This window comes from Lithobates pipiens, unplaced genomic scaffold, assembly GCF_037356315.1.
Source record: "Lithobates pipiens isolate NorthernLeopardFrog02 unplaced genomic scaffold, aLitPip1_a1.2 Scaffold_13, whole genome shotgun sequence".
NCBI lineage: Eukaryota > Metazoa > Chordata > Amphibia > Anura > Ranidae > Lithobates > Lithobates pipiens.
In genome coordinates, this window is record NW_027507718.1 from 386,732,575 (window position 1) to 386,747,134 (window position 14,560).

Below are 14,560 nucleotides of genomic sequence, written 5' to 3' on the forward strand. Positions count from 1 at the left end.
GTGAAAAATAGGCTTGCATGACCGAATGATATCGCTTATTATGGCTCTTTATGCTTCCCCTACGGCCCAGGTCAGGGTTAACGGTCATCTGTTGGACACCTTCTCCGTGTCCAATGGGACTCGCCAGGGATGCCCGCTCTCACCCTTATTATTCGTCCTTACCTTAGAACCCCTCCTTCGTAATCTGAACTCTAATCCAGACATTAAGGGGATACAGATTGGAACTAAGACTCAGAAAATTGCTGCTTTCGCGGATGATATTCTCCTTTCCTTACTGAACCCCTCATTTCCATCCCTAATCTCCTTACAGACCTTGACGCCTTTACAGCGCTATCCAATCTAAAAATAAATTTTTCAAAATCTGAAGCCCTGAACATATCCCTAAACACCGAATTAATCGATTTATGCCATCAGAACTTTCCTTTTCGCTGGAACAATATAGCAATCACGTACCTAGGCATTCAGCTACCTACCAGTCTGGGAAACATGTACTCGGCCAACTTTGTCCCTCTTCTCCAAACCATTAAGACAGACCTCGAAGCCTGGTCTACCGGACTATTCTCATGGTTCGGTAGAGCCTCAAATATTAAAATGAATGTCTTGCCTCGCTTGTTATATCTTTTTCAAACGATCCCAATCAAACTACCTACGGCCTTCTTTAAATCGTTTCAGTCTCTCTGTACCAATTTTATTTGGAAGGGACAAAGAGCCAGGTTGAGTTTTTCCAGACTGACTCTACCGAAAGCTAAAGGAGGTATTAGTCTCCCTGATATCAAGAAATATTATTTGGCTAGTCACATGGCCAGAATTGTAGATTGGAATGTCCATTCGGATACTAAAGCATGGATACAAATAGAGAATGCCTTTTCCTTACCCCCGCTTAAACTTTTGCCAACTTTTGTTACACCCTGAACACGTCCCTCAAACCTGCAAACTACACCCGCTAATTGCGGGTACTTTACAAGCGTACCGTTCAGCTTGTCACGCCCATCACATTTCCACTCCTCAAAGCCCATTGACCCCGATAAAACATAATCCAGCTTTCCCGGCAGGACAATCTGATGCCTTTCTCTCTGACATATGGCACACACCTGATATTAGGGCTCAACCCTTTTTTTCCAATTCTAGATTCCTATCTATTTCTGATCTCCCTACACAACCTTCGGGACATCCCTTCCCGTTGTGGGCCTATCTACAAATTAGACATTTCTTGACGAACCGCCAATCCAAACCTGACTTTGCCAGGCGGCTTATGCCATTTGAAACACTATGCACCCAATCGGAACCGCAACGCCATGTCATTTCCGGCATATATGCACTATTCTTTTCAACACACAGTCCGAAAGCTAACCTGGCAGTTCACAGTTGGGAAACTGATTTATCTTTGTCTTTAACAGATTCTAATTGGTCAAACATTTATACTCACATTCATAAAGGTTCCTCCAATGTTTCTGTACAGGAAAATAGCTTCAAAATTTTCACCAAGTGGTATCTCACACCTATCAAACTGCACAAATGTAATCCCAACATATCCCCCGCTTGCTGGAGATGTGCAGATAGCGATGGATACTTCTTACATATTTGGTGGACCTGTCCCCGGCTTCAACCTTTCTGGAGGGAGATACACTGCCTAGTTTGGCAAATTACCACACTCCCTATCGATTTCTCTCCTGCCCCAAATGCTTCTCCATCACTCTGCAATTCCACTTAAAACGTATTATCGATCTCTCACGTTGCATTTGTTAAATGCCGCAAAGATGTGTATTCCTACATTATGGAAATCCACTACACCGCCCGCAATCCCTGATTGGATTAAAAGAGTCTCAAATATAGCTGAAATGGAAAATTTGATTTGTCAAGCTAAAGATACCCCTTCTAAATATTGGGCAACTTGGGCTTGCTGGCATCACTTCCGAACCTCAGCTGAATGTCACCAACTGTTGACCAGAGTCTCACCACCGTGAGATTCAGATACCCAATCTTTACATGAAAGTTTCCCCCATCACGATAATTCCTGACCCCGTCAGTCCCCTAAAGCTTGCTAAACATAACACGCATGGGCCTCATACACCTAACTCTTGTAACACTGTGGTCACTGACATTCTTACCTTTTGACCATTAAGTAGAACCCTTCTAAAGACTGCATTCTAGTCTAACCTTCTTAGGTCACTAATAGGATTTCGCTGCATGCTTTAGAGTTCGCTTAAACTTTATTATGTGATCTGTGTCTTATAGCTTAACTAATATTCTGTTCGTCAACCTGGCTTTTTCGGCAGTTGATTTTTGGTTACATGTGGTTGCACATGTTTTGCTGATCTTCTAATTTCATTTGTTAGCACTGTTTCTGATCCATTTTACTCTGTTCCGCAGATATTCTGTACTTGTATTCTCTGTACCTCGCATAAACTTCAATAAAAGCTTTTTGGGGAAAAAAAATAATACTACAGGCAGGCAGTTGATTCTGCTAGCTGCAGTATAATAATAATAATAATAATAATAATAATAATAAAAAAAAATATTATATATATATATATATATATATATATATATATATATATATTATATATTATATACACGTCCCAGCTTTGTGCAGCTACATCTCTCTGTACATTAGTATGTCTGGAAGGCCAGCAAGGAGAGGCTCAAGGGCATCAGTCACTCCTTCCCTAGCCCCACCATGTCCTCCTGAGGTGTCCCCCGAACTGTTGACCACAGTGTTTGGTACATGCTCCAGGAGCATTCCCAGCGTTTTGAAGGCTCAGATGATGGTACCCAGCTAGAGGAAGGCAGTAACGTGAGCCCAGAGAGAGGGGGTGCCCAAGAAGGACAGCAATCTGGCAGTCATGTTCCCCCAGCTACAGCATACTGACAGGTTTGCTCCAGTGATAAGGAGGGAGGGGATGATGAGGTCACTGACTCCACGTGGGTGCCCGATAGAAGAGGGGAGGAGGAGGAGGATGCACATCTCCAACGAGGCAAGATGCCCTCTAGGGGCCAGCTTAAGGGCAGCACACCGACTGCATCACACCGCAGAGCTCCGCATTCCAAAATTCTTTGGTGTGGGCCTTTTTTGAGACGAGTGCATCAGATCGCACCCCTGCTATTTGCAACATATGTCTCAAGCGTATCTCGCGTGGCCAAAAGATCAGCCGCTTAGGCACCACATGCTTGATCAGACATATGTTGACCTGCCATGCAGTTCGTTGGCAAGCGTACCTAAAAGACAGACGCCAAAGAACAAAGCAACCTCTCCTTGCTCCTCATCAGCTGGGATCTCCAACCCCACAATACCCTCAGTCCTCTCTGAAACCTGCACTGAGAGGAATGAAGGTTGTAGAATTAGGTGTGTCACAGCCAAGTACTTGCGGGCAATCTGCTATCAGTACATCGATGTAAGATTGTAACAGGCAAATTCCCTGCCCCAGCTGCTGCATCGCCGAAAGAAGTTCAATTCCAGCCATCCACATGCTCAGAAGTTGAATGCTAGCTTGGCTAAATTGCTAGCACTTCAACTGCTGCCTTTTCAGTTGGTAGACTCTGCACCCTTCCATGAGTTTGTGGAATGCGCGGTTCCTCAGTGGCAGGTTCCCAAACGCCACTTTTTCTCACGGAAGGCGATTCTGGCTCTCTACCAGTATGTGGAAGGCAATGTCTTGGCCTCGCTGGACAGGACCGTCAGTGGTAAAATGCATATTACCGCTGACTCATGGTCCAGCAGACATGGACAGGGACGCTACCTATCTTTCACGGCGCATTGGGTGACTCTGCTGGCAGCTGGGAAGGATGCAGGACAAGATGCAGTAGTGTTAGAGGTTGTTCCACCACCAAGCCTCCAAAATTCTACTAGTGGTGATTCTGCCACACCTCTCTTCTCTACCCCTCCACTTCTTCCTCCATGGCCTCTTCCTGTGCTTTGTCCTCGGAACCAGCGGTGCTCCGTAGGCATTCAAGGGGCTATGCAAGTATGCAGGCAAAAAAGATGCCATGTGGTGCTTACGCTGGTGTTCTTGGGGGACAGGAGCCACACTGGGGCAGATTCTGTCAGCTCTGCAGGGATAGGCTGAGAGGTGGTTGACGCCACGCCAGCTTAAGCCAGGAATGGTGGTTTGCGACAATGGCAACAACTTCCTCTCTGCCCTCCAACAGGGACAACTGACCCATGTGCCCTGTTTGGCTCACGTCCTTAACTTGGTGGTGCAGCGGTTCTTGGGCAGGTACCCAGGCTTACAGGATGTCCTGAGGCAGGCCAGGAAAGTCTGTGTGCATTTTTGCCATTCATATAATGCCAGTGCTTGGCTGGCTGACCACCAAAAGGAATTTAACCTGCCCAAGAACTGCCTTATCTGTGATATGCCCACCAGGCAATGTTGGCCATGCTGCAGCAGCTGCACACACAGAGGGCCATCAATGAGCACCTGTGCGACTATGGCACCAGGACAGGGTTAGGAGAGCTTGGTTTTTTTCCCCCATGCCAGTGGGCCATGATCAGGAATGCATGCACTGTCCTGTCACCATTTGAGGAGGCCACAAGGATGGTGATCAATGACAGTGCATGCATCAGTGACACAGTCCCTCTTGTCCACCTGTTGAAGCACACGCTGCATGGAATAATGGACATGACACTTGAGGCAGAATAGAAGCAGGAAGAGAAGGACTTCCTTACCTCTCAAGGCCCCCCTTTATCTAGACAGTGTTCCTGCTGGCCCACCGATCACACAGGAAGAGGAGGAGGATTGTGTTAGCATGAAGCTGGAGCCTAGAACTCAGCATCAGCAGCAGTCTTTAAGGGATCATTTACAGTCCCAAGAAACCCATGGACTTGTATGTGGCTGGGAGGAGGTGGCTGCGCATCATGTTGTTAGTGACCCAGAGGACTCTAGACCGAATGCCTCAGCTAACCTACGCTGCATGGCCTCCCTGATCCTGCGGAAGGATCCTTGTATTCGTCGGATCAAGTAGAGGGATAATTACTGGCTGGCAACCCTCCTTGATCCACATTACAAGGGTAAGGTTGCAGACCTTATCTTGCCGTCACAGAGGGAGCAGAGGATGAGACATCTCCGGGAGGCCTTGCAAAAAGGTCTGTGCAAGGCATTCCCAGAGACTGGGAGGTTACAAATTCCTGGTCCTGGACAACATGTTGCTGAGGCTTTGGTCAGTCACAGAAGGAGCGGTAGAGAAGGTGGCCATCTCACCGATGCGTTCAGACAATTTTTTAGTCCGCAGCCTCAAGGTATGATCGGTTCCAGCAACTATCGCCAGGAATAACTAGGTGCAAGATCACACTTGGAGACCTTTCCCACCGAAAATCCTCTGGGTTACTGGGTCTTGAGGATGGATCACTGGCCAGAGCTTGCACAGTATGCAATTGAGCTACTGGCCTGTCCTGCATCCCATTCTTTCAGAACGCACATTCAGTGCTGCTGGAGGCTTTGTAACCAATCTCAGGGTGCGCCTGTCCACCGACTCGGTTGATCGACTGACCTTCATAAAAATTAATCAGTCTTGGATTACCACCAGCTACCAAGCACCTGATGCTGATGTAACCGAATAATTTTTTTTTAAAATGTCAGATACCTTCAAGACTGCCTATGCTGATGCTGAGTGCTATCCTCTTCCTCTTCAATGATCATGCTGATAGCTTGTAAGAACATTTTTGGTTCTGGGCAACGCCACCAGTTGCTAAGGCCCAATTTTTCAGCCCCTGTTAAACAAATGTTACAGGGGTGATAACCCTTCCCCATGTTTTCCAAAAAGCTTAAAAAATGAATTTTTGGCTGGCGCTACACTTTAAAAATGTACCAGTTCAAAATTACAAACAGATTCTACTTAAAGCAGTTCTGCACACATTTTTTTTTCTTTGTCCCCTTGTTTTTTGGTGCTCTAACTAGTGCTCAATGCCCCTTTATTTAAATTTTTTTTCCTCCTACCTTTCGTTCTCTGCTGTTCTCTGCTGTTCTCCCTGCGGCTATGGGCAGGGTTTCTGCGTGGATCAGCATCATTTTTGCTAATCTCCGCACTGTCTCTTGGGATTTCGTATAATTTATCCCAGGAGTCAGTGCTCCTAGCCAAAGCATCATGGCAACAATTCTAATTACACCGCTCGTAGCTGTAGCCACTGAGCGTGCGCAGGAACCAGCAATGAATGCTGGTTCCTCCGAAGTGAGGGAAGGAGGAAGTGATTGCTTGTGGGCTTCAAATGGCCACAAGAAAAATGACATCGGCCAAAAATAATTTATAAAAAGAACGATTGAACGGAAAAATGGACATGGATAGCGGGCAAAGTCAGGACAAGTAAGGTTTTTATTTTAAACACATCTTTTTTTTATATTCCGCAAAAAAAAAGTCAGTGCAGAACCGCTTTAACAACAAACCTACAGTCCCTGTCTTGTTTGCACCGCCTGTATACTGCCTGTTCAGAGTATATAGGGCCTGGGTGCCCCACGCCTTTCCTTTTTTTAATTTGGGTGGGGGGTTCCCCTTAATATCCATACAAGACCCAAAGGGCCTGGTAATGGACTGGGGGGATCCATATTGCTGGGACCATACATTACATTAAAGCTGCAAGCAGTTTTAAATGACTTTTATTTCTTTAAAAATTTAATTTTATGAAGGGACTGTTCTAAGCAAAAGGAGGAAACACGCCCCACTTTATGGTCATACTATAGACACCCCCCCCCCCCCCCCCCCGTACGATATTTAAAGGAATATTTCACTTTTTTTTCACTTTAAGCATCATTAAAATCACTGCTCCCGAAAAAACTTCAGGGGCAGGACCTGGGTCCCCAAACCCTTTTTGGGACAATAACGTGCATATTAGCCTTTAAAATTAGCAAATTTTTTTCGAGTCTCATAGACTTTAACAGGGTTCTAAAGTTCATGTGAACTTTCGGTCCATTCGCAGGTTCTGGTGTGAACCGAACCGGGGGGTGTTTGGCTCATCCCTATTGCTAAATTGACAAATATAACTTCAACCATGTTCTCAGTTTTAAAGCTGACCTCCATGTTTTAGTTAAGTTTTAATAGTTTGTTTAGACCAAGCTGGTCCAAACAAACTTTTTACTTCACTAACACATGTAGTGGCTGTTAGCACTGTATGAACCGTTTGTAGCATCAGTACTTTCCATCCCGCTCCCAGAACAAAATCAAGTTGGCGTGAGCACTGTTTAGACATTCACAGGAGGCTTTGTATTCTATGAATGAAAATAAAGCTTCATCTGATTGGCAGTTTTTTTTTGGGGGGGGTGGGAGTTTTATTCCAATACATTGTACTGAAATACCATGCCACAAGAGTGAACCAATCGGCTCGTTCGCTATTACGATGCAGTCCTACTGACCTCAATTTTTAAGTTTGACAGGCAGCACCGCCATATATTACCACTTTAGTCAAGTGGTACAATTTGATTTAACCTACTTTCTATTTCCAGTCTGTAAATAAGAGTGTCTTATCGTAATAAATCACTCTAATGCTCAGGTTGCTTATCTTAAATATATTATATATCATGTCAATAAAATTTAGCAGGCTATGTGGAGCAAAAAGCTGAATATTTTCAGTTTTCCTGACAGACTCCGTGGCAGCATACGTGTGGGAAATAACTCGTCGTACACACTGGGAAGGGCAAAATGTTGAGCAAAGGAAGTTTAACACCGTCAACCGACAGTACTTGTAAGCCAAAATTAACTGAAGATAGGGAAGCTAGTTCAACACAGTATTGGGACATAAACATGTTCGTAGATGACCAGGAAGCCACCCTGCAAGTTACTTTGGGAGCTACATGATGCAAAGCTGCCCAAGATGTACACCCACTCCTGGTAGGGTGAGAGTACACTACCTCCAAGCGAGCCAAGCCCTTGAATCTGTGAGCCTGTTAGATGAACTAGACAATCCAGGTTTGATGTGATGTAAGTAAAGACAGCACAAGCCATGACTGTACAGAGGCCATGTTCATTGAAAAATAACCAGCAGGAATAGGAAACACCACACAGGAAGTGAATACAACAGAGATGCACCATAGAGTTGCATTCAAAGAAACACAACATCCATGACAATCCGTGCCACAATCACCCTAAATGAGGCACATTTCTCTGTCCTTTCTGGCAAAAGAATGAACAGGCATTCTGAAGCCTGAAGAAAGCTGTAGCTTGTAGATATGACTTTACAGTATCTAGGGGATTCCTAAAATTTAAGGAAGGCGCTGCTGGAAGTCAGATCAGGATTCCCTGTTTACTAGACATGTGCTTTAACCAACTAAGCCACAGCACATTTTCTCCCACTCAAGTTAGAACTCTAAGATTGACAGAACAATTTCTTGGCTGCAACGAAGACTGATGCACCCTTGAGAATTGAGTCAAGCATAGGTAATAGCATCGCTCGACTGTAAAGAATGTAAGAAAGTTCTCCATGACAAGTGAACCTATCTCTGAGGCTTTTTATGCCAACGTGATAACCGGGAAAAGGTGAACTTGACAGAGAGGACTCTAACGAAGACAGCCCTAGAACACTCCGCTCCAATTCCCAAGGGGGAGTTGAGAACAAGTGGGAGACTCCATTGGAAAACCTCTGCTTACATCGAGATCTGAGCCTAGCTGCTTCCTTGAAGAATTGTTAGACAGGAAAGATGCCTATACCAGAAAACACCTGTGAAAGCTGATAAAGCTGACACCTGAACTCCGAGGGAGCTGACCAATAGAGTCAGAACTAAATCCAACTGGAGAAAGTCAAGAATATCTAAAACGTCTAGATCACCACATGATCTGTCAGCAGGTGACATGTATTGAACAACTTTGACCAGATCCTCCCATCAATTTTGTCTGCGTTCATTCTTCTAGTATTCAAGAGTGCGGAGATGACTCTGGAAGAGCAGCCGAGGACCTCCAATCTCGAGAACCAGACCGTCAGATGCAACCGTGCCAGACATGGATGTAGAATTGTACTCCTTGTCAGAAGGCCTGGCCTGAGGAGAAGGTGAACTGGGTTCCAGAAGCTGAACTGTGCTAGCAAGGGGAACCATGACCTAATTGGCCGCTAAGGCATCACTGCCACTAACACCACAACCCCTGTTCGGAGTCTTCGTAGAAAATCCGAGGTTGACCAGGACTGGAAGAAATGCATAGGTCCTACTGCATTTCCAATGAACCATCAGGGAATCTGCACCTGAAAACCTCCACATGTAGAGACCATTCGTTGTGGACTCTGGAAAGAAAATCCATTAGAACATTTTGGACTCTGGGAACACATGCTGCTTAGCTGTAGGCTCGATTCTTCTGAGCCCAAGACATAATTGGCTCTGCTGTAATAGAGAACAGGCTGTAAATCTCCAGGCTGTCTTTTGTAGGAGACTGCCGTAGTGTTGACTAACCTAAGAGAATTGACGCTCCCTTTGTTATACAGTGAAAGGCCTGAAATCTGCTTCCTCATTCTCCATCCACATTTCCATCCTTTTCAATATGGCCACAAGAACCCAGGCCGACTTTTGGGCTATTCACTGCATCTTCCAAGGAAGAGTGACATGCTTGCTTGCCTCATCAAGGCCTCAGCCATTTAGAGGGGTGCCTTTAGATGCTTCATGTCCTTATCTCTGAATGGATAGAGCTTGGCCATCTTGCTCAGAAGGGAGGGATTTCTCACAACCTTGCTCCACATATCTTAAATGATGTCCTCTAATTCTGTTAAGAATGAGAATTTAGAACACTCTCCACGGCTATGTCGTGTGATTCAGAGTGCAGCCCCAAATCCAACTTTACAGTCTCTGAATCAAAGTTGCATCAAAAGTCACATCAAAGTAGCGCAGGAACCCTTCATAAATCACTGCAACTCTAAGTTGCATAGATTGGAACAGGCACCATTGAACTTAATGGGCTGTTGCCTGCCATGCGAACCCATGTGTCCAAAGTCGCATTACAAGTGGCAGCAGTGGAAACGGAGCCCAAAGGTGCTTTCAGAACTTCCTCTGGCTTTGCAGGAGAAACAGAAAAGGCACCACCAGATTAGAGCCCATTGCTTTTAATAAATGTACAAGTGCATACATCCACTAACATGTAATGCAGAAGATTTCCAGCACAAAGTCCTCTATGTGTGTCAGACCAGTGTTTTCTTAGACTGTAGATGTGTCCTCCATGAGAGTAAGTAGTCCTGTCTACAGGGCCGCTGATAGAAATCATGGGGCCCCGTACAGCCTACCTGACGGGGCCCCCTTCAGCTCCACCCCTGGCCCCTCCCATGGTCCCTCCTTCAGCCCCACCCTGTCCCAGCCCCTCCCCAGCCCCTGCCTTGAAACAAAGTGCAGGTTTGTCTACAAGTGATAGGCATGGCTGGCACTGTCTGCAGCACATTATGGCATTGGTGGCATGGGTGGCACTGTCTGCAGCACATTACGGCATTGGCGGCACTGTCTGTAGCACATTACGGCATTGGCGGCATGGGTGACACTGTCTGTAGCACATTACAGCATTGGCGGCACAGGTGGCACTGTCTCTGCAGGCAGCACAGGCGTTATGGGCCATAAAGCATGTGCTACCAGCAGACAGTGCCGCCAATGCTGTAACGTGCTGAAAACAGTGCCAGCCGTGACACTAATGGCATAACGCATGTGCTACTTGCTGACAGTGCACCCATGCCACCAATGACATATTGTGCTGCAGACAGTGCCACCCATGCCGCCAATGGCATAATGCCATTGGCAGCATGGATGGCACTGTCTCTGCAGGCATCACATGCGTTATGACATTAGCGTCATGGGTGGCACTGTCTGCAGCACAATATGGCATTGGCAGCATGGGTGGCACTGTCTGCAGGCAGCACGTGTCTTATGGGCCATAACGCATGTGCTACCTGAAGACAGTGCCACCCATGCCACCAATGCCATATTCTGCTGCAGACAGTGCCACCCATGCTGCCAATACCATAATGTATATACGCTGCTGCATCAGTAGTAGATCTTGAATTCCCCCCCAAGCAAGCACACACCTGTGTCATTTTTAGCTGGGCTCCATGAGGCACTTCTTCCCTGATTCTGCTGCGCTGCTGCCTGGACTGGAGTGTCCAACTGTCCACAAATGATTCCATTCAGATGCGATCATGTCAATGGTGCCAGCTACTTATTTTTTGTGTTCTGCCACCGCCGCTCGTCTCACTGGCACTTCTCGCAAGAGGAGGGGGAGGAATCACTCCACGGCGCCAAGGGGGACGGCACGATAGAGGACGCACTGGCTGGGACTTGAGCCACAGCCAGCATGAAGAGCGGGTGCAGAAGAGGTATTCTTCCGCACCCGAAATAGAGGAAATAGTCCCTCCCCTGCCGCCACCTAGTCTGCAGATAGCTATCTGCACAAAAAAAAAAACGTAAAAATAACCGGGGGGTGGTGGGGGCTATTTAGTTGGTAGTTGAGCCGGATCGGCCATGGCTGGAGGATTTTTTTTTTTTTTTAATATTATTTATCTGCTCAGCTTGCCCGGGCCCCCCTGCTGGCTGAGCCCGGTACAACAGGGCCAGTCGTACTGGCCTATCAGCGGCCCTGCCTATCCAGCAGGAATTCCTTATCTGACTATGGGGGCTGAAACCGAGGCTTGGCTCTGGTCAGCAGTAAAACACAGGCATTGAATGCTCCTTCCTCAAGAAGCTTGAAGAAGGAGCGTGCCTGTTTTTCATCCACACAGAGCGCAATCTCCAAAATGTCGCCGCTGCTACTGCTAGTGACGTCACCGCGCTCGATGCCTGTGTTTTACTGCTGACCAGAGCCAAGCCTCAGTTTCAGCCCCCATAGTCAGATAAGGAAATCCTGCTGGACAGGACTACTTACTTCCATGGAGGACACATCTACAGGCTAAGAAAACGCTGGTCTGACAGCACACATAGAGGACTTTGTGCTGGAAATCTTCATTACATGTGAGTGGATGTACGCACTTGTACATTTATTAAATGCAACTGGCTCTAATCTGTGGGCGCCTTTTCTGTTTCTTTTGCATGTTATTTGGAGTCTGCTTTCAACTTCTCCATGAAAGCTAGCCCTGGAGCACGGACTTGTTGCTGAAAATATACAGGTGTCTTTCCCACTTGCTTTCTATAGTTTATCCCTCCCTTTCCTTGATCTGAGAATCAAATGACAAGGTTTGTTTTTGAATGGACAATTTTTGTAATCATTTCAAACTGTGCAACAGCGCCACTATCCTTTGTTTTTTTTTTCTGTATGTTCTTTTGCAGAAGACTCTACCTTGGTTGTGACAGTTCCAGTTCTTCCTGGTCATCCTAGTAGAAAACGCCACAATGGCTGTTGGACTTTGTGTATGGCTTGTATCCCACTCTGTAAGGGATTCTTGCACCACATACCTCAATAGGGATTGCATTTGCTGGAAAACACCCCCACCTGGGCTTAGCATGGCTCACACAGAGACTTTTCCTCTGGGACCGGAGTCCCGCATCCCCAGCAGGCTCCTTCCTTGGAGCGACTGACATAACGGTGGATGCATACAGGAGGATTCATGTTATGAAGGCTGGACCTTGACGGTGACCTATGCAAATGCATTTGGAAAAGGAATGTTGTGACTTAATGAGGTGTTTATCATCTTGTGCCATGTATTGTGAATCTGACCTAGAAGGGCTCACAAAAGCAAAATAGGATAGAAAGGAAATGGTTAAAGAACCCAAAAAGATTACCCAGGTCAGCAAGGACAGAGTTAAACCCACCCTCTCATACGTGCTACACAAGGGCTGGCCATACAAGGGGGCAGTGATACATCCACAGTGTGAACTGCACAGACAGACAGACAACCTGCACAGGTGATCAAATCATAGTAGAAACACACAGAGGAAGCATACCAAGGTGTTGGTGCAGAGCATATACCTGTGATGAATGCACACAGCATTTAGGGAAACCTGCCCACAGAGAAATCCCAATATAAATAGTACTGACCACTTATTGAATTTCTCCACTGAAATGACGCCACCCCCAGCGCACATGCGCTGGGCCCCTGGGCAGGAGCAACCCAGGGATGCCTGGCAGGAAGAGAAAGCAGCAGCTTGGAACGCAAATGCTCTCCAGCTGCCATAGACTGGAAGACATTAGAGCCAGAGAAGAAACAGATAAACAGAAACACACAAACTGCTGCCATGGAATATGTAATATAAAAGTATACATCACCTTACACGGCAACTTCAATCCTGCTTCCACGATCAGACCTGGCCAAGTAGGTTGATCACACTGGGCTAGGGGCAGATAGGGCCACCAGCTAACAGCTGGGCTATCTGGCCATTGCTCTGCTTGCCTGCCAATGGCCAGGCTTTCAGGTAGATGAATAACCAAACCTGTCCTTGGGAGAAAGACAAAGAAAGGAACACGGACACTGGCTTTGAGCAAAAATTTATGAGAGAGGGATGGAGGTGGGGTTAACCCACATGTATGCTGCCATGGAGTCTGTCAGGAAAAAAAGATTACCTGAATAAAGAAAAGTTTTGGCTTCCCGACTAGTTGCTTGCAGCTTTCTCCTTTGAATAGGTTAAACAGGTACTCTTCTTCCATGAAATCATCAGTACAGTAAAATCCTCCTTCTTTTCCATGGCTTAATACAACACAAACAAAGCAACCTCTTTGACTGTGATCTTCCTTGGCAACTTAAATACAGGAAAAACGAATTAACTAATAAGAAGAGTAAAAAGTCAATGAACAATTTCATAACAAACCGAAATAGTGTTATAATCAGCCTCATGCATGAAAGCATCTGTAATGATGGTTTAAAACATGCAATGATAGATTTCAGCTTCAGCAAAGATGCACTCACTGGCTGACTTTTTTGTTTTTCCCCCTAAATATAGTGGTGCATTGACCTGCAAGAACACAACTATCAATGTCTAAAGCAATAGAAGGTGACAAAGGTGTCAGAAGACAGTTGAATTTTGCCTGCATGACGGACCACCTTCCTGAGTCTAACCTTAACCATTTGACCTCTGAAAGGATTTACACCCTTAATGGCCAGGGCATTGTTTGTTATTCAGCTACTTTAACTGGCAATTGCGAGGTCATGCAACACTATGCAAATTAAATTTATATAATTTTTACACAAACAGTGCTTTCTTTTGGTGGTATTTGCTCACCAGTAGGTTTTTATCTTTTGTGATCTAAATAAGAAAAGACCAAAAATTTATAAATTCTACCTTCTGTTATAAAACATATCCAATAAAAAAAATTGAATTTCTTCATAAATTTAGGACAAAATGTATTCTGTTCCATGACTTTGGTAGAACTTTTTTTTTTTCAATAAGTGCATATTAATTATATATTACTGTATTTATCGGCGTATAACACACACATTTTTCCCCTTAAAATCACGGGAAAATCGTGGGTGCGTGTTATACGCCGATCCCCGCTGATCTCCGCTGACTGTGAGCACAGATGAGCGAGCGCCGCCGACATGCAGAAAGCCCAGTTTATGCGGCTCCTCTCGCAGTCCCGCCCATCTCTGCTGACTGTACAGAAAGCCGAGAGTATTAGGCTAGATTCCGCTCCTCTCGAAGTCCTGCCCCTGACTGTGAGCAGAGCAGAGTCTAGCCGAGTACACTCGACTTTC

At 45.9% G+C, this 14,560-nt stretch overlaps 1 protein-coding gene across 1 annotated transcript in view; it reads right to left on the reverse strand.

Moving 5' to 3' along the window:
- Nucleotides 1-14,560, reverse strand: part of LOC143975194 (caspase-3-like) — a 97,893-nt gene that overhangs the window by 28,086 nt on the left and 55,247 nt on the right. The window contains exon 5 of the mRNA XM_077477301.1: nt 13,432-13,607. Coding sequence (XP_077333427.1) covers nt 13,432-13,607 — 176 coding nt within the window. The remainder of the gene's footprint in view (nt 1-13,431; nt 13,608-14,560) is intronic.